Source organism: Furipterus horrens, unplaced genomic scaffold (genome assembly GCF_987537825.1).
Source record: "Furipterus horrens unplaced genomic scaffold, mFurHor1.1.pri manual_scaffold_3, whole genome shotgun sequence".
NCBI lineage: Eukaryota > Metazoa > Chordata > Mammalia > Chiroptera > Furipteridae > Furipterus > Furipterus horrens.
The window spans coordinates 42,577,028-42,600,738 of NW_028327173.1; the positions used below are offsets into that span (position 1 = coordinate 42,577,028).

Consider the following 23,711-nt stretch of genomic DNA (forward strand, 5'->3'; position numbering starts at 1 on the left):
TTTATCCTCCACACAGCACCAAGAAACATCCTTTGGAGAGCATAAATTCCACTGTATCCTCCACTGCTCTCTGTTCTATAAAGAACATCCCATTCTACATAAAACAAATCCAAAGTTTCTACCATGGTCCACATGATGTGCTTACTGATTTCATTTCCTTGTTCATTCTGCTCTACCAACATTGACTTCCTTGTTCCTCCTTAAGCATACCAAGAGGCGTTTTCTTGTGTGTGTGTTTTGTTTTGTTTTGTTTGTTCTGTTTTGTTTTGGTCTATTCCCTTAGCCCACAATGTTCTTTCCTCAGATATTTGCATGGTCTACTCTCTGTGTAATCCATGGATACATGAGGATGGTGGTGAACGCCTGTGGGGTTATTTGGGACAGGCTGGAGCTCATGGGCAGGAAAGCAGCAGCTACATGGGTGTCCTGATCTCTGGGCATTGTGCTCCCAGAAGTAAATGCTGTCCCACTTTTTACAAAACAAGCATAAGGCAGCCTTGTGCAGGGGAAAAAAAAAAAATCTGCTTGGGTTCCAGTTGGTCGACATAGGTGCTATTTGTAGCAGTTGCTAGTAAAGTCAGATGTCCAATAACTGCACAACATGGGACTTATGGAAAGTTGTAGTCTCTTCTGAGGCAGAAGAGAGAAGAAACTACTTGTTTTATGGAAAGCTGGAATCTAATGAGCCATGCCCACTGGGATAAAATTGAGCCAGTCTTAGCCAGCTCACTGCTAGCGAACTATGGATAATTCTCGTTGGATAATTTTGACTCTTACCTCCACACAGTCTCAGATGAAAAGTCACTTATTGAAGAGAGGCCTTCTGGGAACACCTCCTGTGATCTGATATGCTTTTATGATCCTCCTTTACTTTTGCTCATTGCACTATCCTTACTTGAATGGTCATTGTTTATCTGTTCGTTATGTGTGTGTCATCACTAGAATTTAGGTACACTGCTGTATCCCCATGGCTTGGCACTCAGTAAGTGCTTAATTACTGTTTGTGGAAAGAATGTTGATGGAAGTCCATAGATGCTTTGATTTCTACATCTGTTAATGTTAACACTTTAAAAAAAGTTCAAGAAAGTAAAGAGTAATGTATTAATATGAAGGGCTTTGAGGGATTAAAATAATAAGATATGGGCTCTAGGAAAATATAAGAACTTTATATTTCTTGGCTATAAATATTAATTACAAACACTTGCTACTTTTTCCCATAAAATTTGCAGTCAGCTTCCCCTGTGCTTAACATGCTGTACCAACAGCTATCTAGTAACTATGGAATGTAGTGTTTTGGGTCATTGATTCTTGGCATTGGAAGGAACTATAGAGGCCAACTTATTCACTGGAAGTATCTCTGCTCACGGGAGTTTCTTGAACTGAACCCAATTCCTGTTTTAGTTAACAACTCAATTTTCAGATTCTATAAATGTTCCCCTGGGCCACATTTCATACCCTGGATCATCTATAATGCCACACCTTTAATATCCACACCTTTAGGGTGCCAAGGTCCCTTCTAAAATGTGACATCCAGGATGAAGCACACTACCCCACAGGTGACATGTCTAGTTCTGAGTACAGTGGGACTCCCACACCCCTCTACCTGGATACGTTCGGCTCACAATGAGCTCAAACACAAGCATAAAGGGGAAACAGTGCATTTTATCCTCTACATTCTATTACCACCACACATTTCTGTCAACAGATGAGTAGGGTTTTCTCTACACTGAGCAAGCAATTCTCCCACACCAGCTAAGTGTCCTACAATTCAATTCAATTCTGTGTTTTCTGACAGATGGGCTGTAAATCAGGGTTCCCTTAACCCTCTCCTCCAGTTTGATTAATTCTCTAGAGCGGCTCATAGAACTTGGGAAAGCCATTTTACCAGATCACTGGTTTATTTTAGAAGGCTACAACTCAGGAACAGTCAGATGAAAGAGAGGCATGGGGCTAGGTGTGGGGAAGGGCCATGGAACTCCCATGACCTCTTCAGTTGTGCTACCATCCCAGCACACAGAGATGTTCAGCAGCCCGAAGCCCTCTGAACCCTATTCTTTCAGGATTTTTATGGAGGCTCTATTACACAGTTAAGATCAATCATTAACTCATTCTCTAGCCCCTCTTCTCTTCTGGGTTAGGCTATAAGTTTTAAGCTTTTAATCATGGCCTAGTCTTTCTGGTGACCAGCCACCATCTTGAAGCTATATGAGGAACCCATTGAGAGTATCCTCATTCAAGCAAAAGACACTCATTATCCAGGAAATTCCAAGGAATTTAGGAGCTCTGGACCAGGAACCAGGGTCAAGACCAGGTATTAAAACAAAAACAAAAAAATGCTCCTAGTACTCTTAATCTCTTAGGAAATTGCAAAGGTTTTAGGAGCTTTATGCCAGGTACTGGAAGCAGTTCCATATAATCATTTTTTTGTTTGTTTCATTTGATCATTCACATGTAATCTTACTTAAAGACAGACTGCATATATCTCTGTCGCCTAGATGAAATCAACATTCCCAGCATTCCACTACCTACATGTTTACTGAAGTGATTTGTTTGTCTCCCTTCAGTTGTGGATTAAAGAATGTTGACAAAGAACAGGGTCACACACAAATCCTCTCCACCTTCTTAACTCCAACACAAAGTGTTTACATCAATTGTTCAGTCTCCACTATGCTGTCACCTTTCTTAACACTATGCAGTCCAGAATTATCTGCCTTATTGCAAATCTTTGTGAGAGAGAGGTACCTAATGACTCAATGAAATTAAATACTATGTCCTCATCGTCCCCTTCATTTGGACTGCAGTAACCTCATCAATAAAGGGAATGGGACCCGTTTGACATGGTCAATTTTTAGTCAACATGTACCAGCTTCTAGGGACCATCACCTTTGTGTTTTGTTCTCATAACTAATATATTTAATTCTTTGGCCTAAAATTTTGCCAGGGATTGTCCACAAGCCTCAGGTTCTGTGGTTTTATTATCTACTTTCATCTCCTTTTAGAAGATGACAATATTATTCTCCTGTCACCTGGCATATCTTCTCGATGAGATATCCAAGATTCCATAGCAACATCTGCATGTTATTTTAGCAAAATGGGTCTTAAGACTTGGATTTAAAGCTACTAAGTTTTATCTTTCTAAATATTTACTTTTCTTGGTGTCCACTGTGCTCTATTTGTTTATTGGGCTTTCAAGATGTACAAGACTTTCTACTCAATACTAAGGGGACAGTTGTGCACATAGAGTTTACAGTTAAATGGGGGAGACAGAAATGCATAGGAAGTTGTCAGTGTCATAATCCCTAAGAGGATTATGGGAGTCTATAGGGAGAGGGGGCAGGTGAATCTGGGGCTGGTGGTGGTGACATCTGATTGGATTTGTATTTTAGAAGGATGATACTGCCAGTACTTGAGAACTGGGCTTCACTGTGATGTTGCATAGGAGTCACCTGGGCATTGACAAAAATGAACATTCTGACTCAGTATGTCTGGAGTGGAGCCTGAGAGTCTGCATTTCTAATTAGGTCCCAGGTGAGGAAGTGGTTGATGGACTACACTTTGAGAAGCAAGGCTTTAGTGGGTGGATTAGATAATGAGAAGAGTGGAGGCAAAGGGTTGGGTTAGAATACTGGCGCAGTGATCCAGGAGGAAATTGATGAGATAATGATGCCACCAACTAGGGGACACTTGTTTCACTCTTTGAAGCCTATAGATTGGTCTCCTTTGTAGAAAATATGTAAGTAGGTATTGAGTAGTTCCCTTTTTATCTGTCAATAATTGTATTGGCTAAGTTATGGAAAGAGGGCAAGTGCTCAATTCCAGTCTTAGTAGTTCTTAATAACTGGCCTCACTTTAAACCCATCAAGATCTCAGTTGTCTCCTCTCATCTATAACATCAAAGATTGGTTGTTATAGGCTGAGTCATGTCCTCCCCCAAATTTATATGTTGAAGTCCTAACTCTCAGCACCTCAGAATGTGACCTTATTTGGAAATGGGGTGATTGCAGATGTAATTAGTTAAGATGATGTCATGCTAGAGTAGAGTGGGCCCCTAATCCAATTGACTGGTGTCCTCATAAAAAGGAAATTTGTACACAGACACCACATATGCCATGTGAAGCTTAGAGTTATGCTGCCACAAAACAAAACAAAAAATAACCAAAGCAAGGAGAGAAACCTAGAACAGGTAGACCCTTACTGGGCACCGTCAGAGGGAGCACTTCTGGCCTCCAGAACTGTGAGACAATACATTTTTGTTGGTTTAAGCCAATCAGTTTGTGGTGCTATGATACAACAGCCCTAGCAAATTAATACACTGATATATGTATTTAAGATAACTTTCAGGAGTAACATACTATGCAATCTTCTCTAAATATACTAATGGAAATCTGAATTAAATGTGGTTATACAGGAAGGTTTCTGTTTTTCCATCCATTATAAATTTGTGACTTTTTATTTAAATTCAGATTCTCCTTTTAGAGAGTTCTTCCTTTTTTGGCTTTTAGTTATGTTTCTTATGTAGGTTTTTATTAATAAGCTTAACTAATTCAATCCAAAGAAAACACCCTCTTGGGCCCACTGCTGAAAGTTACAGATGTAGCATAACTAAAATGTTTTGAAGACAGATTTTGGGACATGCATGAAATGACTGTAGTGGGCCTGCCCTTACCTCAGCAGGAAGAAGCCTTTTGAGAATTATAGATTTCTGAACCACACAGGAATATTTTAGCAAAGCATTGTCCTAAGTGATTCCAGCAACAGTAACATCAAACCCATAGAAAACAAAAATACCTGTCTTATTATGAAAAATAATTTTTAGTTGTCTTAGAAAAAACAGAACTATGTCTTTTATTTTACAAATAACACAGCTGATTTAATGTACTCTTTTATTTCTTGGATTCTGAATTTAAAGAATAAATAGGAAAAATAAAAGGCAAAGGGAAAATTTCCCTATTTAAAAGGACAAGTATCCTTCCCCTACTCACCTTTTCAGGAACACATTAGACTCCTGTAAAAAGGAAGGGGCTTAGGGTGAAAGAGGCTAAGCATCCTCAGAGAAGGATGGAATTAGTAGAGTAGTAATGTTGCTTTCTTGGCAGGAGAACTCAGCAGGGCATGCAAACTAATCTTATTTACTTTCCTTGACAAAAACTGCCATAGGACAGATCTTACAATAATCACAGTGTCTCAGATTCCTCATCTATAAAACAGAGGTAATCTTCCTCCCAGGCATAGAGTATAAGAGGGATGGAAACATTTCATAGAAAGAGACTTGATTTTTTCATTAAACATCTGTATCCATGAAAATATTTGCTTCAATAATAATAGCACCATTTATTAAGCATGTTAAATATACTATTAGGCACTGGAAAGGTGTTTTGCATATTTTTCTCATCAGCTCCTCACGACAACCCTATTAGATCTATCTATAGATATGTTTTATCCCCACTTGATAGATGTAGAATCTGAGGCCAGAGATATTAATTAACTTTCTCAATGTCAAAGGCCAGGAAGACACACAGTCGAGATTCACTCTCATCTTTCAGCTCTGCAGGGATCCCAAACTCAGGTGCTGCAAAACTCACTTCCTGGGCAATGACAGTTATTACTAATTGATTATAGCCTCACTTTGCAATCTCTCAGGGCTGACAATACTGATCATGAGGAGATAAAACCAATTTACCCTTCTAAAGCCCCATAACAGGGGTCCATCTTCAGAGATCCTGATTCATTAGATCTTGGGTTGGACCCCAAATCTTTATTTTGAAGGACTCCCCAGGTGATTCTGACGATAGCCAGACTTGGCATACACTGTTTTCTACAACTATGTTTAGTGAGGTTAGATCTTTTTTCTGCTTGTCTATTTGTTTGGTCTATGGGTTTCGCAATAGAGGAAAGAACTAAGGGAATCATCTTAGGAGGAAAAGGCAGTTATTGATTAGCTACTGTTTATGGAATGACTGTAAGATGAAAGATGGGTCTGGTACCTTCTTTTTCTCTTGTGAACCACCACAACTCTGGAAAGAAGAGCTAGTCATGCTGCTCTGTGCCAAACATCTAGTTAATTTTAGAGATATATGAGCGTACTCTCTTAGATGTGACTGTGATGAACTCAGAAGGGAAGAAAGACCTCTTAGTTATGCTCTGAGAAGCTCCTGCTTGGAGGAGTATCGAATAAGAAAAAGTGAAAATCTTTCAATTTATAATTTATTATTAATTGCACTCCTTTAATTCATAACAAATTGACTAATGACTTTTCCCCCTCCCCCCCAAATTACTACATGTGGTAGATTACAAACCTGATGAAGAGAAGCAGCAATACTCCATTAATATTTATAAATGTCTCAGTGCTTATATTTTCCATCTATTTAGAAAATCAGTCCAAGTAATTAAGGAGTATGGGGAATTATAAAGATGAAAAATATCAGGAAAACAGTGTGCACAGAAGTTATCAACACTACTTCTATTGTTACATCTTAATGACTTAATTTTCCATGAACGGCATTGTTAAAATGTAAATTTCTAGATTAAAAAAAACCCAAACCTCATTATCATCCAGGCAAAACAGATATTTTTCAAACAGTAAACTTACATCTTGGGCCTTTCCACAAGGTACTGAAAATGTTTACTTCCGATGATTTTCACCATCATCTCTGGCATTGCATCTGATCCACGGGGTGTCTTCCACACTGAAGACATGATTCTTCTCAAAACCCCTCAAATCCTTTTAGGTGGAAAATAAGTAAATCTTTCCTCTTGACTTTCCAGTAGGCAACTGTAGCATCCTTGTCAACAACAACAATAATAGTGGATCAAGTGCTTTATCTATATTTTCTCACAACACTACCAATAAAAACATGAGTAAAATACTCTTAATTACTATCACCATTTTCCTTCTACAGTTGAGGGAATAGGTATAATGCAGTTATGTAATAACTCAGTATCACATAACCAGTAATTAGCAGAGCTGGGACTCCCACCTAAGAGGTCTTCACAGTTGGCCTACTGAGCCACTTTGTGACTCTACCATCCTGTTATCATCACATGGCGTTTTTGTGAGGTTAGAGTGGTAACCAGGACTTCAGTGGGACACAGGAAGATCTTACATTCAGCTCTGTTGCTCAGTTTCCCCCTTTATAGAATACAGGGGAGCAGGGTGAATCCAGTGAGATAATGCATCTGAAGGAGCACCATACACAGGAAGGAGGGTTTTTGTTTGTTTGTTTGTTGTTATGTGATCCGCTTTTCCAACAAGCCAATGAATTTGAAGTTGAGATCCTGCTCTAGATATGCACTGGGTGTTTAAACAGGTCGGATGCCAAGGGGAACTTAAGGTTCTGTAAACCCTGCCCCAGGCTGACTGCTCCCTCTTTCAGAGCCTCTCAGAGATTAAAAGTCCTTTAGAAATAGTTCTAATCCAAATGCTTACATTGCAGACTAGAAACCGAGGCCCGGAGAGGGTGTTATTTGACCAAGGTCCCACGGAGAGTGAGAGCACATCTGTTTCCTGTACTGGGGTCAGATAACTCAAACAGCGTTCTTCCCAAGACCTCAGCTTCATTCGGTGTGTGTCAGCCCTAGGGCCCGCTCTGTAAGGGTAGCCCCATCCCGTGGGATCTGCAACCTTTGAAACTGTCTGGAAACTTCAAGGACCAGAATTTATGATTGTGGGGTTCCCTCTCTTCCCCGCATTTGCGCATCAGTCCTGAGTGCTTTCCCAGGAGAGAACAGAGGGGGCATCCTTACCACTGAGGCTGCGTCTCCCGACTCAGGCAGCTCAGGGAGCCGGCAGCTCAGGGACCTGCGGCAAACACTCTCCCCGAGAATCCCACACCAAGGCCCGGGAAGCGGGGCGGGGCGGGACTGGGGATTGGAGCCCAGGACTCTGGCCAATGAAGGGGCCTAGCTCAGGGTGGAGGCTGCTCCTGCTCAGATCGCTAAGGACGCACAGGGCTGTTGCTGGGCGGGGACCAAGTTTCTATCCACCTGTGGCAGGCAGAGTCCCTCCTCCACAGGTGCCCAGGGCGTGCAGCTGTGAAAGGCTTAGGTGTTCTCAAGTCTGCGTTTTGGGGCTTCTTCGAGGATCTGTGAGCGCCTTTCTTGAAGCCCACGTAGCTCACCTGTTGTAGTCACGCTTGTCCCTCTCTTTCCCTTAAGCTTCATTTCCCTTTATGAGATTTTCACATAGTTGGAAATTCTACATTTATCGGTTCAAATCCAGGCTACTCCATTGTACGGCTTTGAATAAATTCTGGCTGTCCCCGGAGATTCAGTTTTTGCATCTTTAAAACAGAGAAAAAGAATAACATGGACCTGAAGTTAAGTTGGTGATAACATTAAGCAAGAATGCAAAACAATAATTTTGAATTGTATTGATATGTTGGATCCCTCATTTGAATCAGATAACTATTACCTAATTTCTAATAAAATAATTTTATTTCTATTTTAAAGATTAAGAAAAATAAGTCTTAGGATGTTGAAAATTTCCCAAGATCCCACAGAGGACTACAGAGACAAGTGACAGAACCAAGATTTGAGCATAGACCCACATTACAAATATCCATGTACTTTGTAGTATGCCAAAGGCTTCAGCAAATGTGGATAAAGGCACTTCAAATTGACTCCAAAATGATGTTATTTTTTTCCCATCAGCAGCAGCAGCCTCAGCATCCACACGCGCTGTCTCCAGCTCAGCCTTCACATTGTCACCAGACTGCACAAGTCTCTACTCTGGGAGCCCCTTTCTCTCGTCCAATGTCTCAAAGGGCTCCCACCAGCCATGGAGCTTGCCTATGGTTTCAAAGTCTTCTATGCCCTGACCTCAACCTTAATCTCTCGCTTAATCTTCCACTACTTCTCCCAGGCTTGCATACATCCCTGTGACTTATTTATTTTATAACTGGAAATTTGTACCTCTTAATCTCCATCTTCTTGTCCATTTGCTTCACTGCTATCCATTCATTAAGTTCCATTTCAAATGATCAAGAATATTCACCTTGGATTCAAATTCTAGCTCTGCTACTTCATTGTGATTTGGGGCAAATCAGTTAACACCTTTGTACCTTAGTTTCATCTTCTATAAAGTGTGGATGCTTTTTTTTTGGTGAAGATTAATTGAGTTATATAAATAAGGCACTTAAAACAATGCCTGCTACATAATAGCAATGTCAGTGTTTGCTATAATCATTATAATTATCTGTCAAGAAGCCAAACCAGATCCCAGAAGCTGAAAATAGTTTCTCCATTCTTTGTATAATTTGTGATTTATCTTATAAAATATGTCTTTCTTTGCCTGAAAGTATGACTATATATTTGCATCCATTTTCATATCTTCTTGGACTATGCTTGTGGTAGGCTGAATAATGCCCCCCCCCCCCCGCCAGATGTCCACTTCTTGATCCCTGGACCCTATTAATGTTACCTTTTGTGGAAAAAGGGATTTTGTTGATGTGATTAGGTTGATGATCTTGAGATGGGGAGCTTATCCTGGATTATCCAAGTGAGTCCTAAATATAATCACAAATATTTTTTCAAAAGGCGGGAGACAAGGAGATTTGACTGCAAAGAGGAAGCAGGAGATGTGACCATGGATGCAAGAGGTTAGGAGTGGTTTAAAGAAGGGATACTGAGCCAAGGAATGCAGGTCGCCTCCAGAAGTTAGAAAAAGTAAGGAAATTGATTTTCCTCTAGAGTCTCCAGAAAGAACCAGACCCTGTTGACCCCTTGATTTTAGCCCATTGAGGCTGATTTTGGGCATCTGGCCTCCAAAGCTATAAGAGAATAAATTTTTGTTGTTATAAACCATCAACTTTGTGGTAATTTATTATGGCACTCATAGGAAATTAATTCAATGCTATTGAAAAATCCACCTCATCATAGAACTGATCACACTGTATTCCTTAAATAGGCCAAAGTTCTTATCAATGAGGGTGTACAAATATTGAAGGAAAAAGAAGTCTTCTATCCATTGGGGTTACTAAACTGTGAGGTGCTGAGGCTGCTGGCAGATATCTATATCCACACATTGCCCTTTATTCAGTAGAAGCAGAGGAAACCAGATCAGAGCTGAAAATGGAGCTCCTGTGCTGAAGGAGAGGAGAGAAAAGAACCTGGATCCAACAATGCTTGAAGCTACTTTCTAGAATTCCCAGAGGAGAAATGATTTTTCCCATCACTTAAGTTACTTTGAAATGGGCTTCATTAATCTTCACCCAAAGAGTTATGACATTCTTACACTTTATGTTGCTAAGACTTATTTATAAGATGTAGTTAATTAAATGGCCTTTCAAGTTTTACTGTAGATTCTGTGATAAAGTTTGAAGGGGTAAATTGATTTTGATCAAATCAGATATTCTGCTACTAAAGACTATCTTTTGACTTTGTCTTGACTTAAAATTTTTTAACTGTTAACTTGAAACATGATGACATTGGAGTGAGCCTTCCATTGTGCAGCACCTCCATCAGTTTGGAGATATGCAGATGAAATTTGATAAATTTTTTCAGACCCAAGGGAATCTTCTTTGCCATTTCCCAACCAAGTGACTCTGAAAAAGCAATATAACGCTTTTATCTTTAAGGTGGGAACAAACAGTAATTATCCTGAAGAGTGCTATCAGGATTAGAGATAATATTCATGGAGCCAGGGCACACAATAAGCTTCCAATAAATTGTGTTCATGTTTATAAAAATAGCAACTAACATTTAGTGAATATTTATTATGTGCCAGATGCTCCGCTAAAAGCTTTTCATTCAATATATCATTTAATTTTCCCAAAAATTTTATGAAATAAGAAAATTAATATCCCCATTTTAGAGATGAGGAGCCTGAGGCTGAGAGAACATAAATAACTTTCTCAAAGGAAGATAGTTAGGAGAGCCAGGGCTGCAATAAAAATCCAGGTGTGTCTGACTGTAGACGTAGCCTTTTTAGTCACTACTCCTCACCTCCTTTGTGGATGTTACTTAACCACTGTTGTTATTATTGCTCTTAATATTGTCAGTGGCACTGCTTTAAGGCTGTAAATCCCTTGGAGGATGCAAATCTTGTGATAGGATTCTTAAGGAAGAGTGGACTTTTCTTATCTGGGATTTTCTTTTTCACATTCTGCTTTATGAAATGATATAACCAGGAAACATCTCTCCAGTGGTTTATATTAAACAAGGCAAAACAAAAAGCTGTGCAATAAATGTCTCCATAAGATTAAATACTATGGTTAAAACTGCCTTCCTTGAGTTCAACAGCTTTAGATTACGAGTCACCAGAGGAAGATTCCAGAGAAACATCTCCATCCAATAGTGTAAGCGCTCTCTCTCTCTCTTTTTTTTCCAGAAAGAAAGATGAATAGCTGTAATAAGGGAACCAAAGAATGCCCTCTCCTAAAACTTCATGATTTTATACTTACCATCGAATAGAGTAAGGAAGAGAAAAAAAAATTGACTCTAATGCTTTGTTTTTGCTCATATAAGTCAAGATAGAATGAGTTTATAAACAGGAAACAATAAAGCACTGATTTTGAACAGTTTAATCATAGATCTATAAAAATGAGACATTTTGCAGTGAAGTCTCTGTCCAAAAAGAGAAGGAGCAAATACTGACATTAAATTGAGCTGTACTGAAAAGAATAGGGGTCATTAAACCCCCCCCACCACCACCACCAAGAAACATACAGGACACATGCCAATGGTCTTTATGGTTAGCGGGGGACTTCCAGTAAAAAGATGAGCAAGGGTAGACTGATTTTAGAATAGAATGTAAACATGACCAAGTTTCTTTCCTCTTTAAAATGCTATCATAGCTCTGGAAAAACAGGACTGTGTAGCATGCTGATTAGATAAGCCAATTTGAGGCCCTATGTTTAGTTTACCTAGAGTTGCCAAAACAAAGTATTGTAAAGGAGGTGGATTAAACAACATATTTTTTGTTTCACAGTTTATAGGCTAGAAGTCTGAGAAGGTGTCACTAGGATTGGTGCCTTTGGAGATAGTTCCATGCCTGTGTCCTCGATTCTGGTGATTCACTGACCATTTTTGGCATTTTTTGATTTGCAGATCTTTGCCTTCCTTTTCATATAGCATTCTCCTTGTGTGTGGATCCATGTCCAAATTTCCCCTTTTTATCAGGGTACAAGTCAGATTGAGTTAGGGGAATACTCTACTCTTGTATGGCTTCATCTTAACCAATTACATCTGTAATCACCTTATTTCCATAAAAGGTTATGTTCTCAAATACAGAAGGTTAGGACTTCAACATATGAATTTTCTGGAGCACAGTTTGCTATCCACTGAATGCTTGTGTCCTCCTCACTTCTGCACATGCCCCCCCGCCCCATTCATTCAGATGTTGAAGCTGCTACTTTTACTCCCAACCCAATGTGGAGCCTTTTGGAGGTGATTGGATGAGGGTTAGATGGTCATGAGGGTGAAGCCCTCATGATTGGATTAGTGTCCTGACAAGGTAATGAAGGGACAAGAGCTTCCTCTCTCCACTCTGTAAAGATATAGCAAGAAGGTATACCTCTGGAAACTAGAAAGACAGCTCTCTCCAGGAGCCAGATTGGCTGGTACCTTATTTTGGACCTCCCCAAGCTTCAGAACTGTGAGAAAAAATGTTTGTAGTTCAAGACATTTAATCTATATATATTTGAAAAATTTCATTATTTTTTTATAGCAGCCAAACTAAGACACATTCCAATGGTGTCTTAGTATAAAACCTGGCTCTGCACTTAGTATGGTGTTATTTAGGCTAGGTACTTTGCCTTTCCGGAACTTCATTTTTTTTAGGATAATACCAATACCTACCACCATGTAAGGATAAAATGAGTTAAAAAATATTTAGAACAGTGTTTGGTGTATGTTAAGGGTTTGCTGCCGTCAGCCTTACCTCCTTAGGAGAACACACACACATGTTTTTTATTTTGCCTCCTTGGTTGGCCTCTTGCTCACTTCTACGACCTCATCTCCCACTCTTTCTCTCCCAGCTAGTTAACTGACCCTGCACCAAATTACCTGCAGTTTCTTAAACCATCTATGGAGTTTTATCCATCATTCCTTTGAAATAGTTACCGTTTTTGCTTGAAATGCCTTCCTTATGGCCCTGTTTCTAACTTTCAAGGCCAAGTGTGACCAACTCCACAAAGCTACCTGTTTTCAGAGTGCCTTAACAGATGGTCTTCTCTCTTCATTAAACCAGCAGTCTTAACACCCACTACTCTCAATTGTAATTACTAATTTAATATATTTCTCCCCTTTGCTCAGTTGGTCCCATTGATAGTAAATACTGTGTCTTATTTCTCATATAGCCAATTCTAAGCACAGTTCTGGCACATAGTATAGAGCACCAATACATGTTCAGTACATGAAAAAAAAACAAACATATGTTGGATAATTTGTAATAATATAATAATAGTAATTATGATAAGCACAATTTAGCGAAGGATAGCATCTACTATTTATTTAAGGCTTACTATGTACCAGTTCCTTGGTGTAGTGTTTTATTTAATTTCAGTAATGATTCTGTAGAAGTATGTTATTTTCTTTGTCTTACTGTTGAGAAATCTGGCCTCAGAGTGTTGGATTAGACAGAACTCTTGGTGGTAAATAGCATAAAATCCTCTAAAGCCAACTCTAGCAAAAAGGACATTTCTCATGGAACCCAAGGTTAAAAATGAACCCAGGCCTCTGGAACTCTCTGGGATATGGAAAATTTTCTTTGACTAACCCTTGTCTCTGCTGCTCTTTGTGAATCGGTCCCCTTTTTGTTTTCTTTTCTTTGATACATATTTGTGTTTTCTGATTCTCCAGACCATGGGAAAGAAAGCCACCCATCACAATTCATGATTTAGTATCATTTCATTTAAGAGACTACTAAACCCAGGCTGTATTAATCTCATTCACTAGGAGAAAAAATTATGTTTGGCCTAGTTTTGGTTAGGAAAAATCTGAAACAATGAATTGTTGCACTGAGGAAAAGGAGATAACAGCAGAATCATGTACAAATTTGATTTTTACAAATTCCCTTAAGCTATGGGGAAGGACAGAACCCAGAAAATTATAAGGTGCGGAACCTGGTAGAGGTTTATTTGATAAGAGGTTGAATAACTTGCCTAAGGTCTTGCAGCAAATGAATGGAGCAATGATTCAAGTTCACACATCCGTCTGACTCTAAAGCATAGCATTTTTTCCTTGGAGTATGATTTTAACCTTTGTAGTAAAAGAGGCCTGAAAAAAATGTAGTTACAATGAAAGGTTCTAGAGAGCCCCTTCAGAGTAGAAGTTCTAAAGCAAAAAAAGACCATGCTGGTCACCTCTGCCCTGGATCCATGGAGTGTTAGGCACCTTACTTGCTTTTAAGTTTTAACATCTATAAATCACAAAATTTCAACGTTGAGAGGAGCCTCACAAGTTTTCTTGTCTAACCATTCCTCTACCCAGCCAGATGGAGAATGGATTTTCTTTGTAACATTCTTGCTCAGCGATTCTGAGGGTCCCAAAGAGGCTGCAGGGTAGTAGGATTAAGAACACTGATTCTGAGGCCAGAGGCCTGGGTATAAAACTCAACTGCATCATTTATTACTTTAATATCCTTTGTTCTTAGTATCCTAATTTGTAAAGGGAGGGTCATAATAACTATATCACCCTTTTTTTTTCAAAGCAATATCTATTATGCACTTACCATATGTGGGACCTAAGTGTTTTATACTTACTTAACACATTAGTCATCATCACGCTTCTATGAGATAGGGCGTATTATTCTCAATTAAGGAAACTGAGGCAGAGGGAAGTTAAATCCTTGTCTTAGATTGCACAGTTAGTGGTAAGGCTGCAATTTAAACGCATGCAATGTAGTGTGGTTACAGAGCTTATGCAGCAGTCGCTGTGTTATATACACTCTCCCTGCTGTTCTTGGGAAGAACAAGTAATAAACATACATAAAGCACTTAGCACAGGCCCTGGTACACCCTATGTTCTCAATATATATCAATGCTGCTACGCTCTCCTCCCAGTTCCAATCTTCTCACTACCAGCTAATAAGCCCAGGTGCCATAAGCCCCTTAGTTCCTGAGTGCTTCTGGGAAAAGAAGAAAGCCAGTGCCACTTCCTAACAGAGCTTCATGGCCTAGAAGAGGGACTTCATGAATTGCAGATGTAGGACTTTTCAATGTCCAATATCTGCCGCCCCCACTACTACAAATGATCTGGTTAGGGTAATGCTCTCTCTTTGGGGGTGGGGGTGGGGAGAGCAAAAGAAAGTGTCTGAGAAAAGGTATGCTTCTTGATAGCATCCTCAAGGGTCTAAACTGATTTTATGATAAAACTTACTATATATCTGATATATCCCTATTGAATATTATTGAGCATAATTTTGAGGTACTGGGTTGACTTGCTGAGGATAAAATGATGAGTCAGATTTAAATGTCCTTCTCAAGATTACCAATAGGAGAGATAAAACATGCTCATAAATAACCATGATACAAGATATAAAGTAAAAAGGATTAACAAGAAGTAAACATAAAAATTTGAAGAAAAAATATTATTTCAAATAAGTGGGATTGGAGAAGATTTCATGGAAGAGTTAGCATATAAATTTGGCCTTTAAAAATATGTAGTAATTTGACATGTGAAAAGGGAAGAGATAATATATTATTCAGAGGGAATAACATAAATGGAGGTAAAAAAAAAAAGCAGCAAGAAATTGTGAGATGTGGTCAAGGAATAGTGTCTAGTTCCATTTGGAGAGTGGTAGAAGACAACATTGAGAAGGTAGTTTTGGGCCAGATAATAGAAGACCTTGAGTTTCATATTAAATGCATTATTCATATTATTATTATTATTATTTTATTATTTTATTTATTCTATTATTAATATTATTCATATTAAATGTATTATTTTTGAGAGAGTTGTGTATGCTGTTTTACAGTATGAATGAAATTACCTTACTCACAGTGTCAATGAGGAGAGTCCAAGTTATAGTATGGTAATAGGCAACACCTAAATCTCAGTGGTTCAAGAAAACAAAAGTTTATTTTCATTCATGCAAATTCTGCTGTGGAATTGGGTGATTCTCCTGGATGATTATCTTCTATGTGTTGCCTCAGCTATCTGGTCTCTGTGGATCCTATGGCACCTCCATTTCAACACATTCCTCCATGATGACTATGGCAAGAGAAGAGAGTTCTGGAAGATTATCCACCTTGAACTTGGTATTTTGTTCTAGAAGCCACACATGAACAGTTTCTGCTAATAGCCCATTGGCCAGATAAGTAACATGGCTCTACTTAATGCAAAAGGGGGCTGAGAAGTATGGTCTTTGTGAGCCTGGGAAGAGAGGAAGAGTAGATACTGATGAGCTGTAGTAATAGCTACCACACCCACATTTGTAGAAAAAGCACTGTGATTTAGAACAAGATTGTATTTACAAACAAAATAGAGATATGTAAGATTTCTAATATACTATTAATAGAAAATTTCCAATCTGTTGCATTTACTACTTTCAAATGAAGGAAATGTTTATGGCTTATCCACCACAGCACATAATGAAAGAAATACATGCACTTATTTCCGTAATCTGCCTCTTGTTATCTCCAGAGGAGCTTAAGTGGGTGTACATTACATGTGACATAGGCTTTGCTGACACACAGCTGACACCTCATTTGACTTCAGTTACAAGCTGCAGTCTAACCATTATAAACCACAGCTTCCAGAAGACACACCTTCTGGTCAGGATGTGATGACAGAGAAACCTGTGCCTAAGGAATGTAGAACACCTTCATAGTGTATTTATACAGAGTCACCTATATGTGATATTAACATGTTAGCTGGTGTCAAAATCTCTTTTACAGAGAGTGTAATGTAGAGCTAGTATGATTTAATCAAATAGAGTGCCTGATCTTTGAAATCAGAAAGAAATAAGTTCCTGACTGTATGAATTAATTGCTCTGTGACTTTTAAGACTCAGTTTCTTCACTTTTAAAATGACATTGATAACAACAGAGTTGTCAAAAATGTATTCATGATAATAGCTAAAATTAATTGAGAGCCTGATGTGTGTCAAATATTTTATATGTGATATTCTATCATATCTATCTATCATCTATCTATCATATTTGTATATCTCTAGTCAACATATGTGAGAACACTAATTCAGTTTATATGTAGTGGAAGGGGTGTTAACAAATTGAGTCTAAACTGGTATTTAGAAGTATCTGATGAACTGAACTGGTGAGTAAGACCTCAGTAGTGGGATTATATGAGGGTTTTCCAGGGGTGGAGAAGGGTTGCTGAAGGAAAATAATAAAATGGTTTCATGTTGATGTCTGGGACTGAGCCTGAAATAAAATGGACATTATAGCGTTTGTCAGAAATTTAGGTATCCCACCCATTACCCAAGTCTGTATGTAACAGAACCCCTGGGCTGCTCCAATTGAAACAGAACCCACGGGCTCTTTAGTTAGGGGCCTGATTGCCCGCCACCAGAATTATAACTCTCGATACCAGAGTTTAGTGAAAAGAAAAAGAATTGTTTATTTAACAGTTATATAGATTTAGATTATTTGCGGATTTCTGCTGTTAAGTCTTATGTTCTTTAAAACACCTATAAACACATCTCCTTGCCTCCCCCCTACCAAACCTGGCCAGTCTTAGGAAGGTCAGAAAACACCGTTTCCCTACTTTCCAAACACAGTTCAGCTTTACCAGCAGCTGCCAATCACTAAGTTCTGATTGGGGAGGCCCTTTCTGTGCTGTGGTGCCCTTCAGCTCTCAATGCAGAACCGCCTGAAATCTCAGCCTCCTTGTAAACTGCCTTCTTCCTGCAAACCACATGGATCTCCTCTCCTTCTCAAAACTGCATGGCGAGAGCCTCTTAAAGCAGCCTGGAGACCCCTTCTCCAAGCCACATGGAGGGAGCACATGAAAGCGAGAGAGAGAGCTAAAATGTCCGCAGTTGCTTATATATCCCTGACTGCCTCCTCTGACGCAGTGGGTGTTGCAAGCAGTTCTGACCATTCACAGAACCCTATGCAGGCTCTGTAGGCTCCTTCTGTATTATCCCAGAGTCCAAGGCCCCTCCCATCTTCCTGAGCCTTGGAAGTTTCAAAGAGGATCTTTGTGCAACAATGTTTCCAGCCACTAGCCCCAGGCACTCAAAGGCATCCTGAAAGCTGCTTCCTTTTCCCTATCTCCCAGCAGCAAACTCTGGGGTTTGTTTTTGGACTCCCCTGTTTCTGTAACATGTACGCAACCAGAAGTAGATTAGAAAGGAGATGATGTGGGGGAGACTCTGAGACACAGAGACATGAGCAGCACTTGTTTGGTGAACAGGTGGCAGAGTGTAACCCAAAAGAGAAAACAGAGGGTATTTTATTGCCCCCTGCTTGAGCTGAACACCACGAGAATCAGAATGCCACACTGCTAGAGTCTCTTGAGGGCATGACGCTTTGAGTGTTCTGTACCACAGCATCCTTGGTTGGCAATCAACATCCTCCTGGAGGGTGCCCTCATCTGCAACTGTGGCAAGACTGTGTTATATTTAAGTGTCTTCCTGGCCAGTTATCATATCCTCAAGGGGAAAAAAATAAGGAAAATCAACAAAAGAACAGTGTTGGTATGTTGGTCAGGGTACACAGAATACCCACTGGGATCCTTTGAAATTAATGGGAGGCTGTGTCTTTATTATCAGATTCCTAGATTCTAATCCAAGGTCTGACATGAAAATTCTCTATTAAGGATAAAGGAAAGAATAAGAATTAAGGATTAAGGAAGGAATAAGAATTATCCAATCCTTAAGTGAAAGTTAAATTTCTCTGTGGGGACACTATTGGCATTCTGGATGGAACATGCTTCATTGTGTAGGACTGTCCAGATGATTGAAGGACATTTAGCAACCCTAACCCCTTAGCACTAGATTCCAGGCGTCTACTCCATTTATTGTGGCACTCAAAATATGCAAGGTCTGTCCAGAAAGTATCCTGCCATGTACTATGAAAAACAGAGACATTTATTGAAGAAGATACAAGAAACATTCTACATAGGCCAACAGTGCCTCAGTCCTCTTCCAAGTAGGCACCTTGGGACTTCACATAGTTTTTCCAATCTCCATCAGTTGCCCCATCATATTTTCCTGAATCTCATTGATAGTGTGAAATCTGAAATCTCTTCCATTTCAAAGGTGATTTTAATTTTGGGAAAAGCCAGAAGTTGCAGGGTGCCAAATCTGGGCTATATGGGGGCTGAGTCACCTGGGTGATTTGATGTTTTGCCAAAAATCTCTGCATAAGACATGATGCATCAGTGGGTGTATTGTTTTGATGAAGCTGCCAATCACCAGGTGCCCATAGCTATGGCCTTGTCATGGTCACTCAGTACACATGCTCACTCAACGACATGTACCCCCCCCCCACTGACCAGTACAGTGAAGTTGTCTTTGTTCACACATGTACATTCCAGTCCACTCTCCTTGGTTGCCAGGTTACACTGATGTCACACAAAGCATTCTCATTATATTAACAATGACTGGACTTTTTCCAGACAGACCTCATATATCCCACCTCTACTGCAAATGCTCATTGTGGGGATGCTACTTCCTGAGATTGAAAATCATTGATCTAATGGGATTCAAAATTACTGTGCAGCTTTAGAACCAATAATTCTGTGGGGACCCATAGTGTCTGTAGAGTGAAAACTTTCTTCTTCATATGCTCAGTACATTGTAACTGGGGCTTTTTCTTGCTTTTTAAAAAGCTTTTTAAGAAAATGATGAGAGAGAGAGAGAGAGAGAGAGAGAGAGATCAATTTGTTATTCCACTTAACCACGCATTCACTGGTTGATTCATGCAAGTGTCTTGGTCCAGGATTGAACCCACAACCTTGATGTAGCAGAACAACACTTCAACCAACTGAGTTACCTGGCCAACTATTCTCCTTGAGGAACCAATCCTGGCATTTCAATATCACCAACTCTGTATCTCTATTGTTAGGAGACTAGAAGCTTCTCTGATTGCATTCCAATTGACAGAGATTTTGGAAAGAGGGAAAAAAGTGGGGGTATAAGTATTAGCATTGTTAACGTTCTGGTAGATATTAAAAATCAGTGCTCTTTGGCATGAAAAGATTTGGGACCTATTGTACCTCATAGGGCATAATCCATACTAGGTCCTTACAGATTCTGGATGGAATAGTGTGTGTGTGTGTGTGTGTGTGTGTGTGTGTGTGTGTGTATGGGGTTATTTGGGTGGGAAAAGTGAGATGAGTGAGGTAGGGGAGAAAGATGTCTGTCAGAATCATTCGTGTCTTACACTTAAAAAAAATCTGCCTCCTGGAACTCCGGCAGCAAAACTGCCAGTTCTAATATATACCACTAGGTGGCAGTACAACAGAAATGTCTGCAAGGAAAGCAGAAATTCCTTCAGAATTATAATAGGTTTTATAGACCAAGACAACTGCAGTTGTAAAACATTATGATGTATCAATTGGCATATTTGCTGATCAAATCTTTACAAGCTTCAAATAGGCTCATAAATACTAGGTTCTTTAGTTTGGCCTATTCATGCTTCATGTTTCTGTTTAAGACATTTTGGAGAGCTGGAAATTCAACAAATGGTTGAAATATCAAAGCAATATGTCATTGACAATTTGTTTTCCTGTGATTGAGGGAAAATATATGTGCCTCAATTAGAAGCACTATCCAAACAAGCAGAGTCCACTACATTCAGAGATGAGCTAATTTCTCACGCAAAGCACAGCCCGGGCCGTACTGAACCAATGACTAAATCATTTTGCTACTTGATTTTTATAAGTGGGTCCCAAGTCCCTTACCATTCCCACAACAATCTTATTATGTAGGGATGTTTCCATTTTTTAATAAGTGGTAACTGGCTGATGATAAAATCAAGCATTATGATAAAAGCATAAAATCGTAGGGCAAGAGGTGAGATCAAAACTCTCCTTTCATTGAAGTGTTGGTTTCATGTGGTATGTGGAAAAGAAGAGTGAACTGGTTTGTGGCTGTCAACATTTAACACTGGGGAAACTGAAGCCTAAGTGTTAAATGATTTGCTCAAAGACATATGACTAGAAGTGATTTGGCCAGACTGTGAAATCATATTTTCTGTAAGACGTTGGATGGGCTGCATAACTGTTTACCTTGAGAGACCCACTCAAGAATATTTGGCTACCAAAGCAAGTTGAGTAGCTGAGCCTCTTTCTGCTTTGTTTTTGTAGATGTGCACACTGGTGGTTTTATGAAAAAGAGTGAAATTCCCTAGAAAGATCCATCTTCATTATATGGTAACTGCTTATCTTATATTATTAAAATAAGGATATTGTTTTTGGCCAATCAGTTCCCACAGATTCTGCCTTAAGGAAAGTCTTTTAGCATCTTCCTCAAAGCTAATACATGCATGCCTTTTGCTCTCTATAGAATCTTCTGCCTCAGATTTCACCAGGCTAAATTCTGTTGAGGATTAGTATGGTGACCCTTTGAGGTGCCCTCTAGGTAGTCTCCCTAGGTACTCTCCCCAGGAGGAACAACCCTTTGTCACTTCTCTAACATCAGACAGCTAGTCAATGGCAGAACTAAGGTTAGAATCTGGGACTCCTGACCTTTACCTAGATAAGAACTCTCCTTTCTGTGTTAAACGCTCTGCTGTGTATAATGAAAAAAGAAGATAACTCATTTTCATGTGGCTGGAGTAATTTGGAAGATTTCAAGATTTTATGAGGCCCAGACTTTCCATTGGTTCTGTTTAAATTGAGAAATGCATTCATTTGGCAACTGCCTGGGACTCCTGTGAACAGCTGCTAACTTGTGGTGTTAGCTAGTTCACAGATTCTTCGGTTTTCCTGGCTTGAACTTCTGCAAAATTCAGGATTGGGAAACGCAGATTTTGTAATTCATTTGTGTATAGTAAAAATGCTTTTTCCAGCTCTCTCCCTCCTTAGTCATTCTCTTCCTAAGCCATCTTGCTGTTTGTCAAGGAAATTTTCCGTTTTCAATTTGAAGACAACAATTAAGTCAGAGATCATGAAAAAATATATTACAAACAGTTTAAAAATGGGAATGGCTGTATTTGGTCTATAACAAGCAGAGCATTAAAAAAAATCAATAATAAGAACAACAGCTAATGGTGATAATGTCTTCCCTGACTCATAGGAATATTTAAAAGTAAAATGATGTAATTGATGGGAAACACTTTGAAAAATAAAAGCATCATGCAGCACAAGACATTATGATTATTATACGATTGGCCTTAAGCACAGCTAAAAGTGGGCCTTTTCTCCCTTGGGGCCAGATGTCATCATTGATAAATCATTTGTATAATTCCCAGAGCACAAAGGATATTTGCAGGGCTCCAGACTCCTCTCCTTGTGATCTCCTCATCAGTGTTCAATGGATGTGGCCAAGGGCAAGTCACAACCTTTCTGGGCCTTTGTTCCCATGTCTTTGAGACGAGGATTAATGTTATTACTAATGGCTACCATCTACAAAGCAATTCTATATTCAGGGAACAAAACATCTTGAGTTTATTATTTCATTTACTGCTTACAAACAGCCCTATCTAGTGCCTTATTTTATAGATGTGGAAAATTAAAAAATGAAGTATCTAGGCTTAGATCTATAGGTGTCTGTAGAAAGCTACAAATCATAAGTGTACTGTGTGTAGTGGATTGTGTAGACTTGATTCTCCAGTGTGCTTTCCTCTGAGAATTGTCCCTCACCAAAATGTATTCTGGGTACCCTTCCATGTACATCTCATAGGGCTGCTAATTTCATGTACCCTTCCATGTCACCACAATTTAGAAGTGTGATCAGGTCTAGTTAATCCAATAATCCTCTCACTCTAGGCCTATTAATTGACTCAGGGGGTTGGTACAGGATGAAAGCCTTGTAAGTCAGAATCCCTGGAATTTATATATATAAAAGTGGACAGGGAGATTTTTCTCTTGTAGAGTTGTCAGTAAGATTAAGGTAAGAAGACTTAAGAAGACTTAAGAAGACTGTTTTACAGTAAAAAATAATGAAGCCAGCAGAGTGTCACAGGCAAGAGATGGAGAGCAGATTGTATCATTTAAGCCCCTAGATCCAGCAGTGCATGAGGTGAGATTCACCCCATCCACTCTAGTCATTGGAGTTGGTAAATATCATAAAATAGACATTCAAAAAATTGTTTAAATGTTTTATTAATTTTCAGAGAGAGGGGAAGGGAGAAAGAAGGGAAAAGAGAGAAATATCAACTGTTTGCCTCTCACAAGACCTAGCTCTCAACCCAGTCATGTGCCCTGATGGAGAATCAAACCAGCGACCCCTTGGTTTGTAGCCCAGCGCTCAGTCCTCTGAGCCACACCAGTCAGGGCAGCATTTTTTTTTTTTTTAAGCAGTTTTAAATTCAAAAACATTTCAGTGGAAAGTACAGAAATTTCTCATATCCTCCTATTCCCACACACACACTGCCTCCCCTGATATCCCCCACCAGAGTGGTACATTGGTTACAATTGATGAAATCTACATTGACATATCATAATGACCCAAAGTCCATAGTTCACATTACAGTTCACTCTCAGTGCTGTACATTCTATGGGTTTGGACAAATTTATAATGACATGCTTCCACCATTACAGCATGATACAGAGTATTCACAGCCCTAAAAGTCCTCTGTGTCCCACCTATATACCTGCCTCTCTCCCCCAACTTATGGCAACCACTGATCTTTTACTGTTTT

The 23,711-nt window shown here is 39.3% G+C and overlaps 1 protein-coding gene across 1 annotated transcript in view; it reads right to left on the bottom strand.

The window, feature by feature from the left end:
* Positions 1 to 6,777, bottom strand: part of CUNH1orf87 (chromosome unknown C1orf87 homolog) — a 69,167-nt gene extending 62,390 nt beyond the window's left edge. The window contains exon 1 of the mRNA XM_090271658.1: positions 6,590 to 6,777. Coding sequence (XP_090127784.1) covers positions 6,590 to 6,696 — 107 coding nt within the window. The 5' untranslated portion in view covers positions 6,697 to 6,777. The remainder of the gene's footprint in view (positions 1 to 6,589) is intronic.
* Positions 6,778 to 23,711: the final 16,934 nt, after the last annotated feature.